This window comes from Drosophila guanche, unplaced genomic scaffold, assembly GCF_900245975.1.
Source record: "Drosophila guanche unplaced genomic scaffold, DGUA_6, whole genome shotgun sequence".
Classification (NCBI taxonomy): Eukaryota; Metazoa; Arthropoda; class Insecta; order Diptera; family Drosophilidae; genus Drosophila; species Drosophila guanche.
The window spans coordinates 5705685-5732272 of NW_022995750.1; the positions used below are offsets into that span (position 1 = coordinate 5705685).

At 45.6% G+C, this 26588-nt stretch overlaps 7 protein-coding genes across 9 annotated transcripts; 5 read left to right on the forward strand and 2 right to left on the reverse strand.

The window, feature by feature from the left end:
• The first annotated feature begins 1038 nt into the window (after positions 1–1038).
• LOC117586418 (erythrocyte band 7 integral membrane protein-like) lies at positions 1039–3708 on the forward strand. 2 transcript variants are annotated; one of them, XM_034276456.1, is made up of 7 exons: positions 1043–1235; positions 1298–1448; positions 1515–1877; positions 1940–2006; positions 2767–2865; positions 2925–3345; positions 3419–3580. In XM_034276456.1, exons 1-7 carry the CDS (start codon positions 1061–1063, stop codon positions 3529–3531), a joined length of 1389 nt encoding a protein of 462 aa, XP_034132347.1. In that variant the 5' UTR covers positions 1043–1060; the 3' UTR covers positions 3532–3580. The 2 variants fall into 2 exon arrangements, with proteins under 2 accessions (XP_034132346.1, XP_034132347.1); XM_034276455.1 differs by having other exon boundaries at positions 1039–1235; positions 2925–3708.
• A 133-nt stretch (positions 3709–3841) lies between these two features.
• On the forward strand, positions 3842–4829 carry LOC117586419. The gene is made up of 2 exons (XM_034276457.1): positions 3842–4655; positions 4707–4829. Exons 1-2 carry the CDS (start codon positions 3894–3896, stop codon positions 4749–4751), a joined length of 807 nt encoding a protein of 268 aa, XP_034132348.1. The 5' UTR covers positions 3842–3893; the 3' UTR covers positions 4752–4829.
• A 23-nt stretch (positions 4830–4852) lies between these two features.
• On the forward strand, positions 4853–5757 carry LOC117586420. The gene has a single exon (XM_034276458.1). The coding sequence runs from the start codon at positions 4876–4878 to the stop codon at positions 5500–5502; it is 627 nt and encodes a 208-aa protein (XP_034132349.1). The 5' UTR covers positions 4853–4875; the 3' UTR covers positions 5503–5757.
• Positions 5758–13714: 7957 nt separating this feature from the next.
• LOC117586381 (transcription initiation protein SPT3 homolog) lies at positions 13715–14979 on the reverse strand. Its single transcript, XM_034276411.1, has one exon. The coding sequence runs from the start codon at positions 14912–14914 to the stop codon at positions 13751–13753; it is 1164 nt and encodes a 387-aa protein (XP_034132302.1). The 5' UTR covers positions 14915–14979; the 3' UTR covers positions 13715–13750.
• Positions 14980–15240: 261 nt separating this feature from the next.
• LOC117585994 (DDB1- and CUL4-associated factor 12) lies at positions 15241–17416 on the forward strand. The gene is made up of 4 exons (XM_034275818.1): positions 15241–15613; positions 15705–16259; positions 16324–16728; positions 16788–17416. Exons 1-4 carry the CDS (start codon positions 15347–15349, stop codon positions 16938–16940), a joined length of 1380 nt encoding a protein of 459 aa, XP_034131709.1. The 5' UTR covers positions 15241–15346; the 3' UTR covers positions 16941–17416.
• Positions 17417–17463: 47 nt separating this feature from the next.
• LOC117585992 (GRIP and coiled-coil domain-containing protein 2) lies at positions 17464–21528 on the reverse strand. Of its 2 annotated transcripts, XM_034275817.1 has the most exons (6): positions 21347–21528; positions 21175–21274; positions 18067–21122; positions 17888–18005; positions 17701–17823; positions 17464–17664 (listed from the first exon to the last, which is right to left on the reverse strand). In XM_034275817.1, exons 1-5 carry the CDS (start codon positions 21377–21379, stop codon positions 17738–17740), a joined length of 3393 nt encoding a protein of 1130 aa, XP_034131708.1. In that variant the 5' UTR covers positions 21380–21528; the 3' UTR covers positions 17464–17664; positions 17701–17737. The 2 variants fall into 2 exon arrangements, with proteins under 2 accessions (XP_034131708.1, XP_034131707.1); XM_034275816.1 differs by having other exon boundaries at positions 17464–17823.
• Positions 21529–21981: 453 nt separating this feature from the next.
• Positions 21982–24338, forward strand: LOC117586279 (kelch-like protein 18). Its single transcript, XM_034276232.1, has 4 exons — positions 21982–22160; positions 22259–23112; positions 23176–23434; positions 23497–24338. The coding sequence occupies exons 1-4, from the start codon at positions 22029–22031 to the stop codon at positions 23977–23979; spliced, it is 1728 nt and encodes a 575-aa protein (XP_034132123.1). The 5' UTR covers positions 21982–22028; the 3' UTR covers positions 23980–24338.
• Positions 24339–26588: the final 2250 nt, after the last annotated feature.

The following is a 26588-nucleotide window of genomic DNA, read 5'->3' on the forward strand; positions in this document are numbered from 1 at the left end:
GGCTTGCCCTGGCATTGGGTGGGACATTCATTTGCTCTCCGCTTCGCAGTTCATATTGGGTCCGCCCTGGTCCCCCTGTCTGCTCCTCCTTGGGGACTAATAACTTTATCCGTCATCGGAGCAAAATATAATAGAGTAATTTTCTATGTGACGCGCCAGGATAATTGGCTGGACTCGGGCTTGTCCCATGTCCGACTCTGACCGGACCATATGTCGCTGCACTTGCAATCAGATAAATTGTGGCAGGAGGTGACAGCCACACAGAGCCAGACAGAGACAAAGGCGGGGTGGAGAGGTGACCAGAAGAATGGGGCAAATCACATAAATTACTTTATGATGGCATCCCAGCCAGGAATCTGGTAGGAAAACTTTCGGTCCGGCCTGGCACATGTGGTCACGGAGTGGCAAAAAAGTTGCAACTTCGAGTCGGCTGCTGCTACTTCTGCTGCTGCCACAAGGAAGCAACAAAAGTCATTTCGAAGTTATTACCCCGCTCCTGTGGACTGTCTTCTCTAGGATCCCTCTCCTTTGGTCGGCTGCCATTTGTTTGTCGCTTCATGAAAAATACAAAAAATAACAGAGACCAAAAGAAAAAGGCGGGAAAACAAAAGTTTTCCTTCTTTAGCTCTCTGAACTTTTGTCAGCTTCGTTCTGTGATAAAGTTTCTTTTCCCCCTTCTATTTTATTTTCCGCCTCTCAATTTTTTCTTTATTTTTCCTGTGAATGGGCTCTCGCACAATTTTTGACCATTCCGCCTGTTTTTCCTTCTTTTTTGTGGAATATTTTTGTATTTATTTTATTTTGTTTTTGCAGCAAAAGTTACCCATTCAAAAAAGTTGCATAAAAAATGCAATTCCGAATAAATTTTGAAGTTTCTAGTTACTTTTGGATCGCATAAATATGCAAATGATTAAATTGGGTAAATTTTAAGCTCTGCGCTTTCAATAGACTCTAATAAATAAACGGATTCGGATGTGTTGATCCTTGACATTTACTCAACAATTTAATTGTTTTTTTTTAAATTCCCTTCACAATAATTCAATTGAACAAATTATTTGTAATGAGTAATCCCACAAAGCCCAATAATGGCGCACCTCCATATGGAGATACTGATGCTGATGATGCACCACCAAATCCGCAGCCGGACAGACAGCCGGACAAGCCACCTCCAGGTCCATCCGATAATGAAGCCATCCCTGAACCGAGGGTCAGGCCTTCCCGATACATAACAACCAGTAAGGGAATATCACCATCCAATCTTCGAGCTTCCCTCCTTATCGCCTGAGATCTCTTCCAGCCGAGGATGACAAGGATTCGGGCTTCGAAAAGATCGCCGTCTACCTGTCCGTGTTCTTTGTGATCATTACATTTCCCTTGTCGATCTTCTTGTGCCTGATTGTGGTAAAGGAGTACCATCGGGTGCTGGTCTTTCGCCTGGGCAGGGTCAGGTGAGGTTCTGCAAATCATTGGAACTATTTCCAATCCCATAGCCGCATACCCTTTACTCTCTCAAGGAAGGGCATCAGGGGACCAGGCCTCGTATGGACTCTGCCGTGCATCGACGACTTCATCAAGGTAGATCTACGCACCTTCTCGACCGAGGTGCCCTCTCAGGACATCCTCACCAGAGACTCAGTGACGATTTCCGTGGACGCAGTGCTCTACTACTGCATCAAGGATCCCATGGATGCCCTCATTCAGGTGGATGATGCGAAGGAGGCTACCGTCCTGATAGCGCAGACCACACTGAGACACATAGTCGGAGCCAAGCCACTCCACACCCTTCTCACCTCGAGGGACACCCTGTCCAGGGAGATCCAGGTTGCCGTCGATGAGATCACGGAACGATGGGGAGTGCGTGTGGAGAGAGTGGATGTGTTAGTATATCCGTAAGCCTCGCCTAATCTTCCACTGATTATCTTGTGATCTGATTCTACAGGATGGATATCAGCCTGCCTCTGGTTATGCAGCGATCCTTGGCCAGCGAGGCAGAGGCAGTCAGGGAGGCAAGGGCCAAGNTTCGAGCTTCCCTCCTTATCGCCTGAGATCTCTTCCAGCCGAGGATGACAAGGATTCGGGCTTCGAAAAGATCGCCGTCTACCTGTCCGTGTTCTTTGTGATCATTACATTTCCCTTGTCGATCTTCTTGTGCCTGATTGTGGTAAAGGAGTACCATCGGGTGCTGGTCTTTCGCCTGGGCAGGGTCAGGTGAGGTTCTGCAAATCATTGGAACTATTTCCAATCCCATAGCCGCATACCCTTTACTCTCTCAAGGAAGGGCATCAGGGGACCAGGCCTCGTATGGACTCTGCCGTGCATCGACGACTTCATCAAGGTAGATCTACGCACCTTCTCGACCGAGGTGCCCTCTCAGGACATCCTCACCAGAGACTCAGTGACGATTTCCGTGGACGCAGTGCTCTACTACTGCATCAAGGATCCCATGGATGCCCTCATTCAGGTGGATGATGCGAAGGAGGCTACCGTCCTGATAGCGCAGACCACACTGAGACACATAGTCGGAGCCAAGCCACTCCACACCCTTCTCACCTCGAGGGACACCCTGTCCAGGGAGATCCAGGTTGCCGTCGATGAGATCACGGAACGATGGGGAGTGCGTGTGGAGAGAGTGGATGTGTTAGTATATCCGTAAGCCTCGCCTAATCTTCCACTGATTATCTTGTGATCTGATTCTACAGGATGGATATCAGCCTGCCTCTGGTTATGCAGCGATCCTTGGCCAGCGAGGCAGAGGCAGTCAGGGAGGCAAGGGCCAAGATAATTTCAGCCGAGGGAGAGCTAAATGCCTCGCAGGCTCTCAAGGAGGCTTCCGATGTCATGTCTCAGAACAAGATCACGTTGCAGGTGGGTCCTCGTTCATGAAAGTAAGCCTCTAACTGTCTGAGCCCTTTTCTGCACTTTAGCTGAGGCATCTGCAAATCCTTACCGCCATCGCAGCTGAACATAACTGCACGATTATTTTTCCCTTCCCCATGGAAGTGATGACTGCATTTGGAATCGTAGAAGGATCCTCTAAGAGCAAGCCTAAGGCGGATGGTAAAGATGGCGATGGAAAAAACCAACCATCAGATTTTTATCAATTTGGAGATTTTACGCCGAAGATCATTATTCCAGAACCACAAAATCTGCCAGAAGACCTCCGTTTGGAGGAGACTGGAGAAGAGCAAGGAACGAATGAACCAGAATGGAAAGTAGAACACTCAGAAGTGATCCATGAAGGACCAGGAGCTGTGAATGATAGTGTGGCTGAGAATGATGATAGAAATGGTGGTGAGAGCAATGAAAAGAAAGTGGATGACTCAGAATCGATTCAGGCACGAAAAGGTGATGTGAATGATAGTAGTAACTTCACGAGTATGCCATTGAGGCTTACCCGTCTAATTTCATCAACTTTTAGACGTTCCCATGCCAGGACTGGAGTCGAAACTGAAACTGCTCCTCCAGCCACGCACGCAGCTGATCAAAACCGAAAAAATCAAACTACAAATGAGTTCAGCTATTATTCCATAATTCCCGAGAAAAAAGAGGAACCAGATAGAAATATTAAAACTAGTTCAAAAACAAATCCAAAACCGCCAAATCCGCCTTCACCTCCACCTCCACCTCCACCACCGCCTCCGCCTTCGTCTGCGCCATCAGCACCGCCCTGGAATCCTTGGGACATTTACTAGTAGTTAATTGGGTTTTCCGGCAAATGGATAGACTATAAAGTAAAGCAATTGTAAACAATTGATGTTCGATTTTAATCTAAACAAGGAATCCATAAAGACAGTGTCACCTAAGGCTTTCTTTTCATATTCAAACTTTCAAACGAAACAAATCACTACGATATAAATTGTATATATATAAACTATATAATAGTTCTTCAAAATATGTCGGATCTGATGAAAATATTTGGAGGTTGGCCACCAGAACAGGGTCCAGTTGAATCAAAGCCCGAGCTGGACACCGTGAAGACGGAGGAGTTCGAGGTCAGCCCCATGGTCTTGGGCCTGATGCTGTCCTTTTTGCTGTTTGTGATCGTCTTCTGGATCTGGCTGATCTCCCGAAGCTGTCTGCTGGCACAGCCAGTGAAGCCAACTAAGGACCGAAAGCCGCGGCAGCAGGGAGGTCAAGCTGCTGGGGCCAGAAAATCGTTGGGGCGTCTCCTAAGCAAGAAGGGGCAGAGTGGCACTTCCTCTTTCAGCAAACAAAAGTCGAGCAGCTCGCTAACCTTGCCGCAGATCAGATCCCCACGACTATCGAGACGCTATTATATGGGCTTGGACCAGATGGAGCCCTACAAACTTCGTTTTCAGTCGGAGCGCACCTCAAGCAGTACAAAAACGATCACTCAAAGTGCAGTTAACAGAATAAAAGAATCAACATCCTTATCAGAATCAAGCAGTCGATTGTCTAAAGAATCCAACATAGGAAATACAACGTCTAAAACTGGAACGGAAACGGAAACGGAAACGGGATCATCACCATTGTCAGAATCAAGCAGTCGTCTGTCAAAAGAATCCTTCACGGGAAACTACACAACCGGAATGTCTACCTCACCCCACGGCTGTTTGGTGACGAATCGAAGCAGGACAGCGGGTTTGCCCATGACGAAATACAGAATCCGTTGGGCCAACTTGGGCAATCAGAAGGTTCGATTCATAGTTTAACATTTAACGTAATAAACACTGAAAGTTCCGCAGGACGGAGAACCCAAAACGGAGACTACCACCAGCGAGAAGAGTTGAGAAAGAGAGTTCAAAAAACGATTGGCATTCACCCTACACATTCGTTCCGTCAAACAAAGCAAACTGCTACAAATAAGAACACACTTGTAATGTTAAAAAAATAGAAAGAAATAAAATATATGAAATGAATCCTGCATGCAAGATAGATCTGGCTGGTCGTGAGTGCCAGAAGTGGATGACGAAGGTGTGCGCCCACTGCAGCAGCCTTCTGCCGGATGCGGAGCAGGCAGGCCTTTGGGACAGATGGTGGCCGAACGAGCTGCCGTCGCCCTACAAGTCCCTGGTCAACTACATGTCCGCCTTCGACTGCCACAAGCTGCGGCGAGAGGTGGCGCGTCTGGTGGAAGAGTCGCTGTCGTCAACAGACGAATCAACTGAGGTCTGGACATACTCTAGGATCTATATTTACATTTTTGTGGCCATATTAGTGGGCGTTGTCCTTATTCTGCTGATGTACGTACTGTGGATGCTAGTGGTTACCTTTCGACATCATCCATCGCCTTCGCCGAAGGGGAAGGATAAGGATGTGGAGGCAGCAAAATATAAGAAGTCGTCATCGGAATCAGCAACACTGCGTAATCCGGTCAAGCTTGCCTTTGCTGAGGCGTCCGATTCCAGGACGCACCACAGACCCTATAGAAAGGGCAGTAGCTCCGAGGTGAGCTCCATGTACAATCAGGCAAATAGTTCGTCGTATCCAGAGCCGGGAACGGCGCAGCAGGGTCGGCGAGAGCAGCACCGATACAAATAATAAACAATGCAAAGCCGAAGATCCCACGATAGAGTAAGGAGATAGACTCGGAAAGCAGAGCACGAAAGCTGCAAAGCATTTCGAGCTAGCGGAAAAAAAAATAAATGATGAGAAACGGGGAAAACGGGTATAAGCGAAAAATAACACCAACAAATTCGAAAACTGTCGTGGCTGTGCTCAATCGGGGAGAAGATTTATGAAATGTGTTCCGTTCCGGACCGATTTGTCCTTTTTTTATTCGCTGATTTTGTTTCTGGTTTTGTTTCGTTTTGCCTGTGTGCCGCCAACAAACAGAAGAGAGACAGACGGAGAAGAGTGCAAAAACAAATAAATATTCAACCAAATGTACAGTGGAACAAAAGCTTTGTCAAACATTTATATTTTTAATAATCAAATTAAAATTTCACTTGGGTTTTCGTATGAATAATTGAATACCTTTATGCACTTTTCATGCGAAAGACCCTAACACTATTTGGCGTATATTTTACAGGTATAGCCCACTGTAGCACACACACACACATGACCAGTGTGACCCCACCAAAGTGGCTTGGCCAAGTGTTGTCCCTGGCAGCGTATCAACATTTTGCCTATAAATACGGCGAATGTCGTTAATCTGGAATACAAGCAATTTTTAAAAATCCATAGACTATGGTTTATGGCTCGCCTGGGAGGGCAGCGCCAGCGGAATATGTACGGGGAATAAAGCCGGGTCAGAGTGCACGGGATTGGTCATAAAAAAACAATTGCATTTAATATCAATTGAATGCACACACATTTTAAAATCGAAATTCTAGCAAACAATTTAGAGAAAAGGCATTTATATTTATGTTATGTCTAAATGATTGTTCAAATTATGGATGGCAGCGCAAAATGTATGTGATTTTCTTTTATATTTCAATGAATTTATTTTCGGATTTAGTTGGGCAGTCATCGAACAACCAGACGGGCAGAATCGAACTCATACCCAGACACAGCGACCCTCGTATATTCTGTAGCAGTTGTGGCATTTAAATCACGGCCGCAACTGTAACGAAATTGAAAACTTTTACTCTACATGTAAGTATGTATATGTTGTTTGTCCGACTGTTTGTTTGTTTGTTGGTTTGTCCCACTGTTTGTTTGTCTGTCTGTTGGTACTTTTAATTCATTCGATGCTGCAGCTGCCGCTCCCGAGCGAGACCCTTGCCTGACTTTGATTTATTTGTCGGTCTCGATGTCCAAAATGGAATTAAAAGTTTAACGGATTGGCAGCGCTTTCCTTTAACGCTTTAGTGCTTTAAAAACGCATTGATTGCCATTGACAAATTGATTGGCTGCCTCCCAACATTCCTGCCTTTAATGTCAATTCCATTCCAGCTTTATTAACAATTTGCGAGTGCGACATTATGACAGTCTGTCGTCGTAAATCATCCGACCGCAGACCACGTACGAGCTGAAGCCTCTTTCTGGTTCTGTCAACCCTTTTGATTCGTTATTTCCGACTGCACAATTTCTACAAGCAATTTAATCCCTATTAATATAATAATGAATCTTCGTTATAATGTTTGGCACCTTCGGAAATCAAATTAGAATTCCATTTGCATTTGATGGCCTAACAAATATATTTATCAAATCAATCAACTGATGGAAAATTCGGCACAAATTATTTACTTCCATTAACACATTTCCTGAGCCCTTGCAGTGAAATGGGACTCTGATTTTGAGGCTACTGTGAGGAAGTTGTTGGAACACTTAAATATTATTCCATTATAAATAAACCTTCCCGTGTCTTTGATATTTGCAATAAACACTCGTGGTCAGTGGTTTCAACTAATTATAAAATATTATAAACTTTTTCTCCGTGTAAGGCTTTCATGCTCCAGCTTCATTCTTTGCTCGATTTAACTCGTTGATTTTGTGGCTTACACTCATTAAGCCAGCCTGCACCGACCCCTGCCATTGTGGGTGGGAGCCTGCTAACCCGTCCTAACTGGGCAGAGTTTGCCCCCCATTTCTTTGACCATTTGTGCCAGCTGTAGATCGTTCTTGGTTGGATTGAGACTGGCCCTCGTCTCGGAGTAGGATGGGCGTTTGTTTTCCTCACGTCCACCCTTCATTACTGAAGATGTGGCCTGCATGTGGACGTTGAGTATTATTCTTGGTTCGGTTCGGTTCGGTTCGGTCTCGGTCGCCGAGTTGATTTATTTTATGCCCTTGCGCCGGCTGCAATCATCAACCGGCCATTGTAGTAACTCGCCCACTGTTGGCCCTGGTGGTGCTATAGGATATATGGAGGATATTGTGTGTATCCGGGGGTCTCACTTTTCACGAACTCAAACAAAGTATTAAATCGCACAAAAGCGATATGGAAAATATTAATAATCTGGCCCTGGCCCTTGTCCATAGTCTTGGAATTTACGATGGCCCGTCGTTTATTTATTCCTACCCTCGGATCCGCCCATACGATATGACCTCATTACATATTCAGGGGTCAGCTGTGTTTGCTTTAAATTGTCCATTTGCATGGAGCGGGCCAGATTGTACAACTAATTTTTATGCAAGTTTCACAAAGGCAGCCACCAAGACTGCATAATTCAGCAGATCCGAATCCAGGTCCGGAGAGTTAAAGGCACATAATGTGGCAATCGGTGAAACATTCGGTAAATATGAATTTTAGATTTGATTGAATTTGAATTACATTGTGCGCTGCTTTATCTGTTTAGCAAGTATGAAATTTGCTGTGTGTCTTTTTTGTGGCTGAATCGCGCAATTTGACAAGATATAAAGCAAACAAATGCGATGGGTTTTGTGCTCAATAGGAGTATGTAAATTTGTGTGTGTGTTTCAGATATTGTTTGATGTGGCTTTGGTGGCTATATCGAATGGAATTGTGTTTTCCGACATTTGTTTTTTTTTATGGTAAATATAAAATTATAGACTGCCACAACTCTATTCCTATATTTATGCCATTTTTCATCACAGTAGCATGTCCTACTCTGCTGAACTACTGTTCTTCTTTTTGTACACTCTTTTAGCTCCTGTATTTGCAATCACCTCTCCTAAAGCAATGCAAATAAACGTAATAAGCAGCGACGGCAAAAAGAATAAAGAAGGAACGAAAGAAAGAAAGAAAGCAGAAGGCACGCAGAGGAGAAGGGGGGAGCAGATGCACGTCAGACGTAGCGTTGCTTTGGCAATATTCTATTTGAAGCTGTCTCTTTCATGCCTGAAGAAGAAGCTTGCTCTTTGCCCTTCTTTCTTCTCTGTTCGACACTTGAAGGTGGCAGGGCGTGTTAATTTGTTGTACCCTGTACTCTGAGAAATGAAAGGTATATTTGGCATTCTCAAACTGTAAGCCATCAAAAGTAGAACATACTAAAATGAATCCCATTGTCAGGTATGCTTCAGTCGAAATACCACTCTACATAATTATCGCTTGACCACTCAGCAAACAACAAAGTGCATCAAATGTCGAGCAAAACAATGGAAGCTCTTGTGGGTATGTGCCATTAATTATTTGGCTCATTGATTAAATGAGCTCACTTTATAATTGTTAATTAAATGGATATCATGCAAAGTCGTTCGGCTTTTGGAAATTATTCTACTGACATAATTAATCTACAAAACACAACATAGCAAACTAAAGAGAATAATTCAACAATTTAATGATGGTTAATAATCAGCCTTTGTGACAACCTTAACCTCAGTTGGGGAGTTACGACAAGAGACAGAGAGCCCAGCGACCTTTTTGAATGTGTGCAAATCAGTTTTCACAGCAAATTAGGCAGCCACACATTAAAACTTTGACAGACAGGTCCCGGTCTGGGTCCCTGCCCCACGCGCACCCACCGACCACATATGAAATCTCAGAGCCAACACCAACCCTACCCTTGCCACCTAGCTGGGGGGAGGGGGAAAGTTCATCCGACGGCTCTTAAAAGTACACATGTAGCATATGTATGAAGAGCATCAAAAGTTTTAAAGCAGCTGCCACTGAAGGGCAAAGGGGTACGCCACTCGCACGCCATTCCCACTCCCATACAAAAAGTCACAGAGAGACAGCGAATGAAAAAAAAATGGGGTATGGAAAGGTTGTATACGAAGTTCGAGGCGTTTGATACCCTTGGAGGTTCATCGTGTTGTTTAATTATGTCTTGTATGACTTTCCCTCGTACATCTATCTTCAAAACCAGTAGACTCATTTTCTCACAAATGCTTGGCATAAGACCTCTGCACTAATGTGAAATTTTAACTAAGAGCCGGAGACTAGTTTGGGTAAAGCAGGAAACAAATTCTCTTTTGCGTGCCAAGCTTCTAATGCAAGTTCTAATACCCACTGAAAGGGCATATGAAACTTTACGCGGCCACAGGAGCATGAAAGAGCCAAGAAAATTCAAACAAAAGTGCAACCAACTTTGGGGTCACGACTCCTCTTATTTTTGTGCCGCCCGCAGAAAAAGTTTGTTCTTTGTCCTCAATTTTTTCTTTTCCCAAAAGTACGTTTGTCGTGTAGTTTATCCGATGAAATACAATCAATAATGAGATATAAAGCATCGATAAAAATGTGGCAAGTAAAATCAACAAAGACCAAATAAAGGCAATTTAAAATGATTTAAGGCTGTGGTAACTTTCGATGGGCTCAGATGTTTCTGCACACAACTACGTATACGAGTAGCTGCCATTTGTGGTGGTTAAGCGAGCTCTGATTTGTTTGAAGACCTTCAATAAACGGACTCCAGCTAATTCTAGTCCAGCTAGTCCACCTCCAATATTCGGTTAAAATTTCGATCGGTCATGCCTGCCACATAAACCACAATGAGAACACACAGACAACATGCATTCATTGCTCCTGGTCTTCAATTCGAGCATCCTGCTCGGTCTCAGCCTCGACCTGTCCTCCGCTCTCAACTAATTTGATTGCCCGATGATGTAACCCCACAGCCCCTAGTGGCAATGGTTCGTTTCATGTTCCTGCATCTGCGAAAGATTTCTCGGACGCATCTATTCCGTTTCCATTCATATTCCCATTCGGCACATTTGGAGGAGTTGATTTTGTGTTTTGATTTTTAGAGGCTAACTGTTGCATGCTGTTCCCAACGCAGAACGCGCATGTCTGTTCTCACAATGTGTTCCCATGTTAACCGTTTGAGCTGTAGACTGTTCCCAGTTTTTCAAAAATTCAAATTATCTTAATGGCCAAGGTTAAAGAAACTTTTAAATTTCCAACATAAGAAAATCATAGTAAAACAAAAACAAAATCCTATTAAAATATTCTCTTGGCTTTATTATTTCATCATAATTATTTATGTATATGTAGGCATTGTCTACCAAATATGCACACCCTTAACCCTATTAAAACATAACTATTTTAATTGGTTCATCCTTAAAACATTTTCATACATATGTGTGCGTATTGTGTTGGCGCTTGAGCCAAATTACTACTCCCCCACAAACTTTTCCATAACTTAATTTACTTCACAGAGCTTATTAAATCGTGGGGGTGTAAGTAGGTCAAGTATTTTGATATTTCATCCAATATTTCATTGTTTTTGCCACTTTACTAATTAAATGAAGAGACTTTTCCTCGTGAGAGACGCCTACAATCCCATAGAGTGGGATGACCATGAAAGCGGTTCCAGCTCTGACAATGGGACAAGGGCGCCTCTGGCTATGCTTATAAAGTGGGTGGAATGGGGTGGGTCCCCCCTCCGTCTGTCTGCTGGTGGCGTCTAATCTCATTCATTGTGTGTAAGACGAGTGCATGGTGATGTACATGCATATTGAGCCCGAGTACTTGTGTCAACACAATTCAAGTTGGCTTCAAATTAAAAGGCCGTGTAATATGCTTCCATCTCTAAGACTGTTTCTGTTTTGTTTCTGCTTTTTTCATGATTCTTGTTTGGTGCGGCTCTTGGCATCTGTCAATGGAGATGCCTCCTTGGAGAGGTGGCTGCTTCTATTGGGACAAATTGCCTTGGACTGACGTCAGCAAGTTTTTGGCCAAAGTGAAAGTAATTAAAAAAGTTCAGATGAACGGATTTTCCAAAATATCTAATTGCAAGTCGCATATTGACAGCTAGAGGCACAGAAGAGTTGGAAATGTGTGGGAAATTTCTCAAATTTGAAGCTTTAAATAAACTATGCAACGCTTGGAGAGTATTCTTTAAGCATTATTACTAGAAGTAAGCATATTTGAGCTGACCTTTACTGTCATTTTATGCAAGTTTTTATTGCAATAAGCTGTCCTTACAGTTCAAGGCAACCACCCAGACGAGGGGTTTTGTGCCATAAGACTTTACTTAAGGGCAGCACAATGTGGGCACTTTTCTTTTCTCTATTCCAGTTACACATGAATACATTGTTAATAGGATTATTGCCATATCAAACTACTTTTCATAGTTTACGTTTGCCAATTTATCTTTCAATAAGACATCATTCGGTAAACAGTTTAACCTCCTTCATAAAGTATATTCTCCAATCGAAGGGAAACTCTCATCTGGGGAATATTAAAAGCAGTCAGGCAGGATAATGTGGAAACTGTTCTTCCACACCCTGCTGGCCCACATTTACATTCAATAAAAGGGGTCTTCCACATGTGAATACATTGTTTAAAAGATTATAACCAGCCAAAACTGCATCTGCGACCTTCAAAGTTTCCGCTTGCATTACTTTCTTTCAATGAGACATCCTTCGGTAAACTGCTTATGCTTATGCTCGTTCATATCTGTAGTAGTATTATATTCTTTGTCTATAATTTGTTCCTCCTCTTTAAGCGATGTTGGGGAAAACTCCGTCAGCTGGGTTTGGGGCATATTGACTTTAGCCTGCCTGAAAATTGGCTACGTGACTTGACAATACGAAGAGATGACGACGCCGTCGGGGACGACAGAGACGAGGCCGTCGACCATCATGATGATGATGATGTTGGGGCCGAATGGGGGGGACAATGTAAAGAGCCGCATGAAATGCAAATTTTGTAACATTAAGCGAGCGAGGGCCTGCCAAGGAGGAGGTGAGGCGATGGAGGTGGAGAAAAGAATAACACAGGGAGCATAAGAGAGGAAACGAAACAAGTTTTTTTTGGCTTAATTTCGTCACAGGCAGCTTGTTTTCATTAACTGGCCATCGAGGAGCCTTTTGACTTGGTCGGAACCAGAGCCCGGGGGCCCCGACCTGCTCGTTAGGCGTTTGAGCAATCGATTAAGAATAATGTGCCGTTGAATTTACAGTTGCAACAGAAAGCAATCAACATTAAGCGTTTAGCCTGAGCGGAGAAGCACGCGTGAGCAGGGGGGAAACCCAAGCAGTCGAAGAAGTATGGCAGCCGCATTCCTCTTATCCTCTTCCATATAACGCAGACACATCATGGCTGCTGCCGTTCAAGGAACCAGTAGAGCTGCTGAGTTGCAACTTGCCTGATGGTTTATAAATAAAACCATGAAAAATATAAGGAAGAAATATGAGAGCCATTGTTCCATCACGGCAACATGCATGCATTTTTGTTATATTAGTTAATTTACAATTCATTTTTGACTGAAAAGTTAACGTATGGAGTTCGCATCTCTATCAGCCAGATCTTCATGCATTTCTGTCTCTTCCTCTCTCTCTCTCTCTGATTCTCTCTTTCTGACACACACTCGCACTGCACAATAGGAAGTTGATTATTAAGTGCGTTCTCGCGGGTTGCCTCTCTTAATGCCTTCTCTCTGCTGCATTTTTCTGCTCCTGCGGCATCGTGGCAGCATGGCTCCTTGTTGCCTTCGTTGTTTTTTTTTCCATGTCTGTCTTTTGGCATTCTTTATGTGTGTGTGTGTGTTCCTGTACATGTTTGTGTGTGTGTGTGTGTTGAGTGTCGGCAAATTTCTTTATTGCGCTTTTATTTATCTGTCGGTGCCTGTTTCAACATCGTTTACCGTTTCAATTTATCGACTCCACATGTCTGTTAATGGAGAGGGGTAGGGATATTATACCTTGTGTGTGTTTGTTTGTGTTCACCGGCTACAATTCCCGGAAACTGTACGCCATTGTTGCTTGCATCCTCGTACATATGTATGTACACATGTACATATGTATATAATGGATTTATGGATAGACGTACTTACAGCACACATGTGAAAAGGAGAATAAACTACAAGTGCACGAAGAAGAGTTGGAAGGATTTTCTTGAGTATCTTTATTATTATTATTTATTCTAAAGATTCGTTTTCCAATAAAAATTGAGCGTAAAAGTTGAAATAAGTATCCAACCTTTCATCTTTTATAATAATTTTTAAATGGCTAGGAAACTTCTTCTGAAATCAATGTCACAGGAATTTCGATAGCGACCAATCTTGCGACTACTCATCTGCCGGAAACGACGCATAGCCTCATGTATTTCCTGGACGCTAATGGGCTTCACCACCTCCATGCCCCGACCCTGGGTGACCTCGGGACAGACATGCATCATGGCAGGACTGCCACCGGCGGAGGTTACCCGACTGTAAGGCTCCGTGGCGCGATTATCCGAGTTGAGGCGTGTCAGAATGGAGTAGTCGACAATGGCGGCAATTGTTTCGTGAGCCAAATACGCCAGAATGTTCATGGTGGGCGTGGGGATACGCAGATCAGCGGGCAGATCCAGAAAGCGTCGAAACTTATTCTTTATCTTCTCGCCGTGGCGACAGTAGAAGGAGGTTTTGCGGGCCTCGTTGAACTCCAGGTACTGCTGGCCCGTGAGGATCTGAGAGATGCGATCGGCGCGAAACAGGCGCCGCATACGGTCCTCATCGTGTAGCTCGTGCACTTCTATGGCCAGCTCCTCATCCTCCTCCTGCTGCTCCAGGTCGTCCATAAAGTCCTGCGGCCTTCCCGTCCTTATGCTGAGGAATCGCTTCAGTATACGCATATCCTTGAGATGCTTCCGCATGCGGGCAATCTTCACCAGATGGTTACGCATGAGAAACTCAAAGTCCGCCTGCGAGGGACACGGATTCTGCTTACGCCGCATGGCCACCAGAGACGCCTCGTTGAAGATGCCCCTCAGCTGCTGCTGTAGGATCTGTTCCACCAGTTTGACGCTGGCCGTGCGCGGCTGATCGCTGTCGCCAAAGCTGCGCATTATGTCGGCAATCTCTGTGAGCAGCGACACCGGCGCATCGTCTTGCACTGGAGGGTTTCCGACATTGCTGGCATTGACAGCACTGGGCGCAGCCATGTTAGCATGCTGTGGCACAGCGCCGTGCGGTGGAGCCGGGGTCTGAGCTATGTTTCCGCTCTGCAGTAGGATGACCTGGCGTTGCACATGAATCGGCTTGACGTCTTCCACGACCTGCAGCTGTGGTGTGGTGGGTGCCGAGGGCGGTGTGGGTGCTAACATCACCGGCGACGATGCCAAATCGTTGGTTAATACGCATACAGAGTTTTGTCGCAGTACCCGCTTTGCATTTTGATTCATTTTGTTGTATTATGAACAAACTTTACAAATGTTTCTGTTCACACTCAAACAGCTGATGACGATTGTCCAACTATTTAAACGATAGTTAGTGCATGCACCGATAACGGGAGGGTTTGATATAAATAGGTAGATTACGTTGGTATAACACACATGTTTTGATTTGTGCAATATTCTCAGCTGTATAATTCCTCTAAGATCTTATGATCTCTTTTCGTAAGAAGATTTTTTTCAACATCTAATATTAGTTGCGAGTTTCTTTTGAAACGATGTATCCATTGTCAAAAGGAAAACATCGACCTGTCTCAAGTATCGATAGTGCCATCGATGGTTTTGCAGCCATACTTTACGCACCACCATTTTTGTTTGGACAATGGAGAATTTTTCTAAATTTATAGAAAACGCATAATTTGGACGAAGTACCACGCCCACAAGATGTTCAATGGCATGGTGAGAACGATCCGCGACAGCGTCGTTGGAACCTACCCCTCTTGCCATGTCAGCACTCGCCTGGAGGAGCGGAGAGCCAAGCAAAGAGCGATGCGCCAGGAGCGCAGGCGGAAACCAGACAAGCCGGACGATTTTGTCACCTACGAAGACTCGGGCAGCGACGAAGAGACGCCCCAGCAGCAGGATGAGGTGCTCAACACATCATACAACCTATGCGACTACTTAAGGAGCAGAGAGAGTGCTCTCCAGGATGTGGGTATACATTGTATACAAAGATTTCATTTGCATTTCTAACAAGTATGAACTGTGCTCTGGTCTTTTTCTTTCCGTCGTCCACCTGCAGCGGCGCAGCGTCAATGTGGAGTATACCAGTCGATATGTGCTAACCCACGATATGCTGCGCGAGACCCAAATCAATCTGGGCTACATCAACAAGGTCTTCTGCTCCAAGTGGCTGAGCAACCGACAGGTTGTGTTCGGCACCAAGTGCAATAAGCTGCTCGTCTACGATGTGAACATGCGGCGTGTGGACGCCATTCCAACGCTGTCCAACAGTCGAGCCAATCATCCGGAAGTTCAGGGAGGCCTGCATGCCATTGAGCTGTCGCCTAGTCGCTCGTTTCTGGCCACCGGTGCCCGCAACTCCTCCGACATTGCTGTGTACCGCCTGCCAACTCTGGATCCGGTGTGCGTGGGAGAGAACGGACATCGGGACTTGATCATGGGCATGTGCTGGCTAGACGATCAGTTTCTGGTCTCCGGCTCGAAGGATTCTCGCATGGCTCTTTGGCGCATCAACGAGGATCATATGGAGTTTCCAGATGGCGGCGAGGAGGCGTGTCCTACTTTTGCCACCATTCACCCGCTTAGTGTTAAGGAAGTGCGAACTGCCCAACGGGTAAAACGATTTATTTGAACTCCTGAATGGAATGTGGAACTAACTACTGTCCTCCCACCAACAGATACGCTCCCTGTGCTTCAACAAGGAGTTCAAGGAGATTGCCGCCCTCTCGCTGAACGGTTACATACACATCTTCAATGCAGAGACTTTCAAGCAGACCCTCTCTCGCAAGCTGCCCAACTGCCAGGACAATGTGAGCATTGCCTATCACAACGATGGCCTGTATGCGGTCGGCTGTCGTTCCTACACGATCCTACTGGACGCCCGCACGCTGCAGACCATAAAGAAGATCACCTCCCGGTACAGTGGCTGCGGCATTCGAGCCACCTCCTTCGAGGGCAACCTCCTAACGGTGGGCACTGGCCTGGGCATGCTTCTGTTCTATGACATTCGTGCCGGAAAGTATCTGGAGAGCAGCGTAAATGCCTCCCGGACTGTCGCCCTCAAGTGCAGTAAAGGGATTGTGGTATGTTGGACATTTTTCGTTTCCCTTTAAATCGGTTGTTGATTGACTTCTAATTGCAGTATCCGGAGGACGATTTGGACGGTTTCCAGCAGGTGAAATACGTGCCTGCCATCTACACCCACTGCTATGACAGTACAAGGATGCGACTTTTCGCTGCGGGCGGTCCACTGCCAGCCACCCTGGTTGGTAACTATGCGGGAGTTTGGCAATAGAAAGAATCCCTGGGGCTCATAAAACTGATTAGCTTTTAAGTTGAGTCATTTGTTGATTTGTGATCTTTGATTTTTTCGCTCATACTTTGTCAGGCAATTGGCCTGTTAAACGTTTTTAAATTAAGCAAGCGATTAGGCATATATGTAAATTAGTCAGAACTAAATGGGTTCACCTAAAGATTTTGACCGATCAAGTCGGGGCCAGTTGTCCCGAGTTGATTCTGTTTCACTTGATTCCTCATGATTATTCTTTTTGGTTTTAATGCGTCTTGTTTTAATTAGATATATGTATAAATGATGTATTCCTGTGTGAACAATATACACAGTTAGTAAATTTAGTTGTATGCATAATTACCGATACTATTTATATATATTTTAGTACATACGATAAACGTAGTACGAAACTAAGTAATAGACAACGCTAGCATTGATTTATAGTCTGATCTATATGGTAATAGAATTTCAAATTAAACAAACTATCGTCGGTTGTACTTATTGATTATTTGTTTAGAAAACAACAAGGTATCTCCCAATCGTGTGTATATTGCTCATAGAGTGCTGTATAGGGCGCTCAATACAATGGATATATGAATACAATACAGTGAACACTGTGTATAAAGTGTACAAAAACAGGAAACGGACAATTTTAAAATACATTAATATAAAAGGAATTGTACAAGATTTACAACAAATATGTATGGGACAGAACTGGCCAAGTGTTACATTGTGTCCTACACTCCTACCCATACACATATATCAACATACAACAGCCAATAATACCGTTAACAAAAATAAGTTTAAGAACTGTTCCCATTCTGAGCTCCACCGCCGCTCCACGCTGTCAGAAAGCCAGTCCAGCTGCGATTGTTACCATCATTGGACACTGAAAGAAAAGCCGAGTAAAAGATGAATTAAAACTCTTGCATGTATTTACAGAGGATAGTCACCTTTTTGTCCCTTGGCCACACAGTTGAGCATCTCCATCTCGTTGCGGCTGAGGCGGAGAATGGTATTAAGCACAGGCACCAGCCGCTGACGCTCATCCGCATTATTCAGGGTAAGGAACTGCAATTTCAAAGCGTTTCAAGCAATCAAATGATTTGAGGGCAAAATTACATTTACTTACCTTTAGGAATACATTCTTCAAGTACTCCGAATTATGCATATGCTGTTCCCGCTCCTCGGATCGTTCTTGCCTGCGCAGCTCCTCCTTGAGCATATCGTTCATTTGCGTTAACTTGGCCAGATCCTGCTCGTTTTCAGCCAAAAGGGAAGTCAAGTGCTTGACCCGACTCTCCTGAATGCCCAGCCGCTCCTTGGTGGCTTGGAGCTGGGCAACTTGGGCAGAGAAGTCGCCGCTGGCCGCCAGTTCCGCCTCCTCATCCTCCTGCATGGAAGCGCTGCGACCAAAGTGGGAAATTGTCGTAACAGTGTCGCTGGTGATGTGGTTCATAGAAGTGTTGAGCAGCTCGTCCAGTGGCATAAAGTCGTGGGAGCGTCTCGAGGCAGTGGAGATTTTGCGCTGGGCAGCCAGTTGTGCGAGAGACGCCTCGCCCGACTGACCATCGATGGCAGCCTCGTGATCCATCAGCAGATAATCGATCTTGGACTGCTCCAAGCTGGGCTCTGCAGCCGCCACAGCACTATTGTTATTTGAGGAAAGCTTTTTGTGGTTCTGCTGGGAATCCTCCAGCTGCTGTTGGAGCTGTTTAAGTTGTGCTTGGTGGCCAACATCCATTTGGTCCATTTGTTGGCGATGCTGCTGCATAAGATCGTGCTGGTATTGCAGCTGGCGTTGGTTTTCCTGTGTTAGGCTGTCGTTCTGCTGACGCAAATCGTCCACGAGAGTCAGGAGCTCCCTGCTACGCTTCTGCAGATCCGCATTGTCCTGCTGTAGTGCCTCCAATTGGCTCTCTAGCTGCGCTAGTCGCGCCGCCCTGGCATCGTTGCTAGCGCGCAGACTCTTTTCGCTCTCCCTCAGCGCGATTAGTTCATCCTCCAGCTCTTGCTCCTTGTTGGAACCTTTGTTTTGGTTCTTTCGCAGCACGGCCTGCGCCTTGAGCTTGTATTCGGTGTACTCCACCCGTAGATCCTCCTGTGCACGTTCCGCATTCTTGAGATTGGTCTCCAGTTGCTTGTGCCGCTCCAAATGCGCCTCCAGCTGCTGCGTCCGACTGTCCAGTAGTTCATTCGCTTTACTCAGCTTCGATTCATACTGCTGGGCACTATCCGCCAGCTGCAGACGCAGTTGTTCAGCCTCCAACTTGGACTGTTCCACACTGTGCTCCAGCTCCTTGTTCTGGGTGAGGGCCTGCTGTTTGCCGTGAACAGCATCTTTAACATGGACTTGCATGCGGTCGATCTGCTCTTTCAGTTGCTGGGAATGTGATGCTTCTCCGTTCTTGGCCTGCTCGAGTATAGCAATCTCCTTGCGCAGCTGAACGATGGTACTCTCCTTGCCCTGCAGGGCCTCCTTGACAGTCTCCAATTCGCTTGACTTGGCCGTCAGCTTGGCACTGACCTCGGCCAGGGACTTCTCGGCCGCCTCAATCTCCAGATTGAGGACACTCGTGTTCTTCGTCTTCTCCTTGGACTTTAGTCTTTGGTTCTCCGCTCGGGCGGCATTCAAATCCTGTTGCAGCTGTGCCTGGGCCAGCTTGATGGCCTCCAGTTCCTCTTTAATGGCGGCACCCTTATCCATCTCATTGAGTTGCTGCGTCTGCTCCTGCAGTTTCTTCTTCAGCTTGGCAGCCAGTGCTCGCAGCTTGTGGTACTTCTCCTCGTAGCCCTCGTCCAGTTCTCGCAGGCGACTCAATTCCTCAGCTCGTGATATTGTCGATGTGGACAGCACATCACTCTGAGCATCCGCATTGGCCTGCTCCAGTTCCTCGACTTTCGTCTGAAGTTGCTCTATCTTCTGTGACTTTTCCCGCAACGATTGCTGACACTCGGAGAGATTCGCCTCCAGTTCTCGGTACTTCTTAACCTCCACATCGTGCTGCTCTTGCAGCCGCGAGATGACATCCCCACGGCCCTTGAGTGCCTCGTTAAGCTCTCGCATCTCGGCCAGCAACTCGGTGTGCTCCTGCTCCTTGAGATGGTAGCGCGTAAGCAGATCTTCGTTGTGCTGACGCAGCTCAATGCAAATGGCTTCTAGGTCCTGCAGTTTTATTTGCTGACTATCCCGCTCCTCCTCGAGACGTTTGGCAATGCTTTGCATTTGTTCCAATTTTGTTTCGAACAGACTGATATTGAAGCTCGAGGCTTCTTTTTCCGTTTGCTGCTGATCCCGCAATAGAACAGACAATTCCTCCATCTCTGCCTTGTGATGCTCTCTGACCATGGCCGCCAACTGTTCGACGGCGTTGAGTTTCTTTAGCATGCGCTCAACATCCAGGCCGTTCTTTTGCTGCTTCACAATATTGGTCAGGCGTTCCAGATCATTGCTGGAATTACTATTGGGCGTACCATTGCCGGCTGACTCTGATTCCTTCTTCAGCTTTTCGTTCTCCTCATGCAGGGAGGTCATCTTGTCGCACAGCAGCTGCGAAGCTCTGATGATCTCCTCCTGCCACTTGGACACCGATGCGGCGTACTCGTGCTGCGTCTCCAGCAGGACACAGCGGCACTCCTTGAGCTTCTTAAGTTTGCGGTGGACATCGATGAAGCGATCCTTCAGGGAGTTGAACTTCTTACGCTGCTCCGAGTTGAGTTCCTTGACGTGCTGATACTTTTCCTGCAGTTCCTGGAGCTCGCTGGCGCGCAGCTTTGATTCCTTGTCCGCTTCCAGCAACTCCTGACGGAGGGTGTCGTTTTGAGCCTTGGCCTCCTTGAGGCTGACTATTTCCACCTCTAGGAGCTCCAGATTCTTGCGCTGCACGTTGCCCAAGGCATTCACCTGCTGCATGGCCTTCTCCATGCGGTCCACATCGCCCAGAAGGTCGTCGTTTTCATCACTCAGCCGTCCCAGCTGTCGTTTCAGACTCTCATTCTCAATCTCCAGCTGCGACAACCGATCGGCGTCGTCTTTGGTCTTGAGCTTCAAGCTGTTGACCTGCTCCGTGAGGATTAAATTCTTGTCTGTAAAGTCCTGAACCATCTCCTGCATGGCGGGCAAGGTGTTCTGCTTCTCGGCAGCCCGCTTGAGCGCCTCCTTGAGCTGGCGATTCTCCTCCGTGAGTTCTGCAAAGTGAAAAATATGGTGAATGGCTCTTCTGGAAACTTCCGCACATACCATCTTTTGCATGCTTTGCTTTCTTGGCAATGTTGAGCAGGCCTTTGTATTTGCTGATGATTTCATCTTTGCTCAGTGCTTCGATTGGGTTCGCGTTCTTCTGCAAATGCAAATTAAACGAAGATGAGACGTCATCAGCAACGTAGCCGTCACTCGCCTCTTTGGACCAGACCTGACTTGTTTCCCTCGGTGATGGGGTGTCCATGTTACTTGCTAGCGCCTGCCGTTTCAGCTCCTAGCCCTGCCGTATGCATTTATGTTGCAAATATGTTTGTTTATGGCTTTGGCGATTTTTGGAAGCGTATTAGTTTGTTGAGAAATTGTATTGCTTTGAACCCTATAAATCAGCCACTCTCATACGGGCACACTAACAGCTGTTGTCAGGGAGTGTAATGAGAAGGTGGCGCAAGGTGGCTGCAATAATAATCCAAATACTGTCGTTGAACTGGTAAAAATATATGTCAATTTAAAAAAAAACTAATTACCAATCAACTTTAATAATGCAGCTTGCATTGACCCTTACATTTTTGGATTTTAGTGTTTGTGGACCGTTTTAGTGTGAATCTTATTTGGCAAATAGTCCATTAAAAAAAAAGTCATGAAAACTAGCCAATCTGGTGGACAATTGATTCGCCAAGCAGATAAAATTGTAGTTTCAAAGCTGAGATTCTTATCATGCCAGTAATATTAAAAGGAATATCTAAATCGTGGAATATGACTTTAATCGGTTTATTTACGATACATTTAAAAAATAAGAATGTATAATTTAGTATGTTTTTGATGGTCTGACGGTATATTTAATCGACAGCTCCGATAACTTACACTGTTATCATATTTCCTCATTCTAAAAAGTGATGGATTTAAGTGATAATAATCAACTGGAGGATCAATATTTCATATACAAACATGAGCAGCTGTTTGGGGAAAGCTTTCCGCTATTCAAGGAGATACGAAGACTGGGCAAACTGTGCGATGTCACGCTGAAGGTCGGTAGCGAGCAATCACCCCACAGGCAGCAGTCCGCAATGCATTTGCTGTGGCATTATCTATCGTCTAAATATAAATCCCATTCTAAATATTGCAGGTTGAAGATCAAACATTCTCGGCGCATCGCGTAGTGCTTGCTGCCACGATACCCTACTTCTATGCCATGTTCACCAACAACATGGCCGAGAGTCGGATCAAGGAAATCACCATGAAGGAGAGTGCCATCGAGCCCAGTGCCCTGGAGAGCCTTATCAACTACGTGTACAGTGGCCAGGTGCGCATCGACAATCAGAATGTGCAGAGCCTGATGGTCGGAGCCTCGTTTCTGCAATTATCCAATGTACGGGATGCCTGTGCCAACTTTCTGATCTCACGTTTCCATCCCCACAACGTCCTGGGCATACGCACCTTTGCCGACTCCATGATCTGCCGCCAATTAATCGATGCTGCCGACAAGTACATCGACCAGAACTTTGCCAAAGTCTCCCAGTCGGAGGAGTTCCTCACCCTGGACTGTGACCAGCTGCTGGAGCTGATGCGGCGCGACGAGCTCAATGTTCGCACCGAGGAGGTCATCTTTGAGGCCTGCATGAAGTGGGTGAAGTACGCGGAGGACAAGCGCTCGGAGCTGTTTCCTCAGGTGCTGGCCGCAGTCCGTCTGCCCCTGCTATCCCCCCAATTCCTGGCCGACCGAGTGGCCCGAGAGGAGCTCATAAAAACATCGCACCAGTGCCGGGATCTGCTCGACGAGGCCAAGGACTTTCATCTGATGCCCGAGCGCCGGGGGTTGCTGCAGAGTTTTCGCACTCGGCAACGATGTGGAGAGTTTTTTACGGGACAAATCTATGCCGTCGGTGGACTGGCCAGTACCGGGGAGTCCGTGAGCACGGTGGAGATATACGATCCACTCACAAAGAAATGGAAAATGGGTGAACAAATGTCCATGATGAGGTGAGGAGAAGCCCCTCAATGTGTGTTTATTTAATTGATTAATTAATTGCTATTCTTGTGCAGATCACGCGTGGGTGTGGCCGTTCTGGAGGGTAAACTGTACGCTTTTGGCGGCTTCAATGGCACCGAGCGCCTCTCCACCGTGGAGGTCTATGATCCGCGCAAGAACAAATGGTCTCAAGGGTGTGCCATGCTCTGTAAACGCAGTGCCGTGGGCGTGGCCGCTCTGGACGATTGCATCTATGTGTGCGGTGGATATGACGGCGTCACCTCCCTCAACACCGTTGAAGTTTACTATCCCAAGAATAACACATGGAAGACGGTGAGTCGAAAACGTTTCTGATTAGATTGGCAGTCAAATTAATCAACGAACTTCATGCACAGGTTGCTCAAATGATGAAGTATCGCTCGGCCGGTGGCGTCACCCAACTGAATGGGTTTGTCTATGCTCTGGGCGGACACGATGGACTGTCTATATTCGATTCGGTGGAGAGGTATGATCAAAACGAAGACTCCTGGGTAAAGATGTCGCCCATGCTGAACCGTCGCTGTCGCCTGGGCGTGGCCACGCTGAATGGCAAAATTTACGTGTGCGGCGGCTACTGTGGCAACTCTTTCCTGCGATCCGTCGAGTGCTACGATCCTCAGACAGACACATGGAAACTTGTGACGCCCATGAACTGCAAGCGTTCGCGAGTGGCACTGGCCGCCAATATGGGCAAACTGTGGGCCATTGGCGGCTACGACGGCGAATCGAATCTATCCACGGTGGAAGTGTACGATCCGGAGACAGACAAATGGACTTTTATGCCACCCATGTGTGCCCACAGCGGCGGCGTCGGGGCGGGAGTTATACGAATCGAATAGCCCCACCGCCCAGCCAAATCCCGTTTCTCTCGCCACTCTCTTAGGTAGCTTATGTGAATTTCAAATGATATTTAGTCTATAATCGATCTGTTTTGTTGAGTGTAACCAAGCTTTAGTGGGCCGCCCCGCCCTGTCCGGCTCAGCTCACCTCCAGCAGCTCTCCAGCTAACGAAATTGTTCATAAAGTTTACGAGTATTTCTCTGAAAATTGTTTAGTGCTTATCATTCCAGTCGTGTAATTGTTTAGTTCTAATCTTAGCCATAAATACTCACTACATTTTTAACCATGTAATCCCTAACTGAAATTGCAATTTTAAAATACACCAACCTACGTATAGTACGTGTTCTCTGATAATCCATTTATCTCTTGTTTGACCTTTACAAATTCCATAACAATATTTGCAGCTATTCAAGTACGAGTATATGGTGCAATTTATTACCCTGCAAAATCGAATCAGCCAGCAGTTTCGGAAGTGTTTTTACTGCCCAATATAATAAATTGAATGAGTGCTAAGATTAATAGCAATTGTACTTAAAATGATTATAAATGTAATGGGTATTTAAAGCTTCTATTAATTCGTTCATGCTCGTTTTTTGCCACTTTCAATATCGAAGTCGCGAATCGTATAAATCAATTGTGCTGCGCGCATCCATATGGACGACAAATACGTTTTATTTGCTCAACAATAAATGGCTGACAAATAACGTTGCAGTCTGAAAGACAACAAAAAAGCAAGAAAGTAGAGAGAGGTGCTCGTGGAGTTATAGGAATTTGTATGACAGCATCTTAACAGCATTGAACACCAATGGGACCCATTCGAATGGGCACTCAAATATAAAGATAGTCTCTTTATTTTTATAAATTTATATTCAGTTTGCATGTATGTATCCCCCACAGAAGTCGTGTCAGATACCACCTAAAAAGCAGACAAACTATTCACATTTAAATACCAAAACTATTTTTATCTGCAAACATTTCATCGCTGCCCTCGTTGGAACTCAGTGGGGTGTATCGGCCATTCAATAACCCACAGTGCCTTTATTCCCCTCCCTTCACACGGCGTATTCTCTTCGTGTAATGCAATTTTAAATTGAATTTTCTCCACCTGCGACTGTTGCAGATGCTCCATCGCCCTGCTTTCGACCAGGCCTGGCAACAGGTGGTGCCGCCACCCAAAAAAAGTCTCTCGAAATAAAGCGAAATGAAAACCAAACGAAAAGGAATCAATTTTCTGCCTATCACTGAGCCCCATAAAATGTCATTCGATGACAAAAGGCCATAATCCAATTAAGCCCATGCGTATGAGTGTTCCGTTCAGGCACACTCCAAAGCTATTCCGTGGCTATCTGGTGAAACCATATCAACCATATCTCCATAGATAGCAGCTGCAACCAGATCCAGTCGGATGGAATGGAGGCGGGAACCTTATCTAGTCAGCGGCTATTTGTACAAGCGTCAAAGGCTTTGGCGGCGGAACCTATTTGATTTCGATAATCAAATCACAAATTGCTTGTCTATCGATGGGCTGTTTTATTTTAATTAAATGCTAATTATGTTTACCATCGGCTCCGGCAAATATTTGGCGGGAGGATGGATGGCGGGGAGCTGTTAAATGATTCAGTTTTCCGTTTCGTGGAAAAGCTAATTGAAACTTTTCTAGCAAGGGACTGTCTACACGGGCATGCTGTCCCGAAATCTATTGCAATTTAAATGCAAATTTCCCGGAAAGTGCACACTTTCGGAGGAGTTTTACGACGGAAACCGGAGGAAGGATATGGCCGAGATACGCTGTGGCCAGGATGCCGATGCCGGGCAGGAAGCAGCCAGCCGCATTGCCATGTTTAATTTTAGTCCAAAAAAACAAACGTTGTAGTGGTCGCAACATCAAGAACAATAACAATAAACGCCTGCCTCGCGGCCAAAAAGGGTACGACTACACTCGGAAAATCTTGAACCAATTTCAGCTGGGGTATCCGAAGGTCAATCAATATAAAGACTACATAGAACATTTAAGATATCCAATAAACACATAAAATGTGAATGGCAGCCTTTAGCAGAGTCGACTTGTAACTAGTACACATTTTTTCTCGGTGTAAAGAGGATGTGGCGGATGTGTCTTGCATCCACTTGGCCTTTGCGAGTGGCGCGTGGGTGGCTGGTCTTATCTTGAATGCTGCCTCGACCTCGCCTCAAGTGCATTGTTGTGGCTGTTTGCCGCTTAAATGTGGCATCATCCACGTTTAACCTATGCGGATGCAACTTTCGCCTTTAATTAGTCGCTGCTTTATGACGCATTCATTCCCACATTAATTGTTCAGAAAGCTTTAAACAAAATATTAATATGAACATTTGTATATTTGTCACTCTTATTATCTGTCTGTGTCGTTTGTTATACTCTTGCTAAAAAAGTTCTATGCTTATGCATTATGCCGAGCAGTTAATACTATAATGAACAATGAATCCACCACAATATTTCATGGCACTACACATCCACTTTCTGCCATACATTGAATAATATTTTAATCAATGAACCCTTAGACCTTAAACTGTGATATGTACACAGCTGCCAATAGTTGGAACAAAGAACCGTAAAATTGATCTTGAAATC

Coding starts and splice junctions, on each gene's coding strand:
- LOC117586418 (XM_034276455.1), top strand. CDS start 1,061: ATGAGTAATCCCACAAAGCCCAATAATGGCGCACCTCCATATGGAGAT. Junction 1,878..1,939: donor CGTGTGGAGAGAGTGGATGT/GTTAGTATATCC, acceptor CTGATTCTACAG/GATGGATATCAGCCTGCCTC. Junction 2,007..2,766: donor AGGCAGAGGCAGTCAGGGAG/GCAAGGGCCAAG, acceptor GCAGTCAGGGAG/GCAAGGGCCAAGATAATTTC.
- LOC117586419 (XM_034276457.1), top strand. CDS start 3,894: ATGTCGGATCTGATGAAAATATTTGGAGGTTGGCCACCAGAACAGGGT. Junction 4,656..4,706: donor CCAACTTGGGCAATCAGAAG/GTTCGATTCATA, acceptor AAAGTTCCGCAG/GACGGAGAACCCAAAACGGA.
- LOC117586420 (XM_034276458.1), top strand. CDS start 4,876: ATGAATCCTGCATGCAAGATAGATCTGGCTGGTCGTGAGTGCCAGAAG.
- LOC117586381 (XM_034276411.1), bottom strand. CDS start 14,914: ATGAATCAAAATGCAAAGCGGGTACTGCGACAAAACTCTGTATGCGTA.
- LOC117585994 (XM_034275818.1), top strand. CDS start 15,347: ATGTTCAATGGCATGGTGAGAACGATCCGCGACAGCGTCGTTGGAACC. Junction 15,614..15,704: donor GAGAGAGTGCTCTCCAGGAT/GTGGGTATACAT, acceptor GTCCACCTGCAG/CGGCGCAGCGTCAATGTGGA. Junction 16,260..16,323: donor AAGTGCGAACTGCCCAACGG/GTAAAACGATTT, acceptor TCCCACCAACAG/ATACGCTCCCTGTGCTTCAA.
- LOC117585992 (XM_034275817.1), bottom strand. CDS start 21,379: ATGGACACCCCATCACCGAGGGAAACAAGTCAG. Junction 21,123..21,174: donor AGCAAAGCATGCAAAAGATG/GTATGTGCGGAA, acceptor TTCACTTTGCAG/AACTCACGGAGGAGAATCGC. Junction 18,006..18,066: donor TGAAGAATGTATTCCTAAAG/GTAAGTAAATGT, acceptor TTGAAATTGCAG/TTCCTTACCCTGAATAATGC.
- LOC117586279 (XM_034276232.1), top strand. CDS start 22,029: ATGGATTTAAGTGATAATAATCAACTGGAGGATCAATATTTCATATAC. Junction 22,161..22,258: donor TGTGCGATGTCACGCTGAAG/GTCGGTAGCGAG, acceptor TAAATATTGCAG/GTTGAAGATCAAACATTCTC. Junction 23,113..23,175: donor GAACAAATGTCCATGATGAG/GTGAGGAGAAGC, acceptor ATTCTTGTGCAG/ATCACGCGTGGGTGTGGCCG.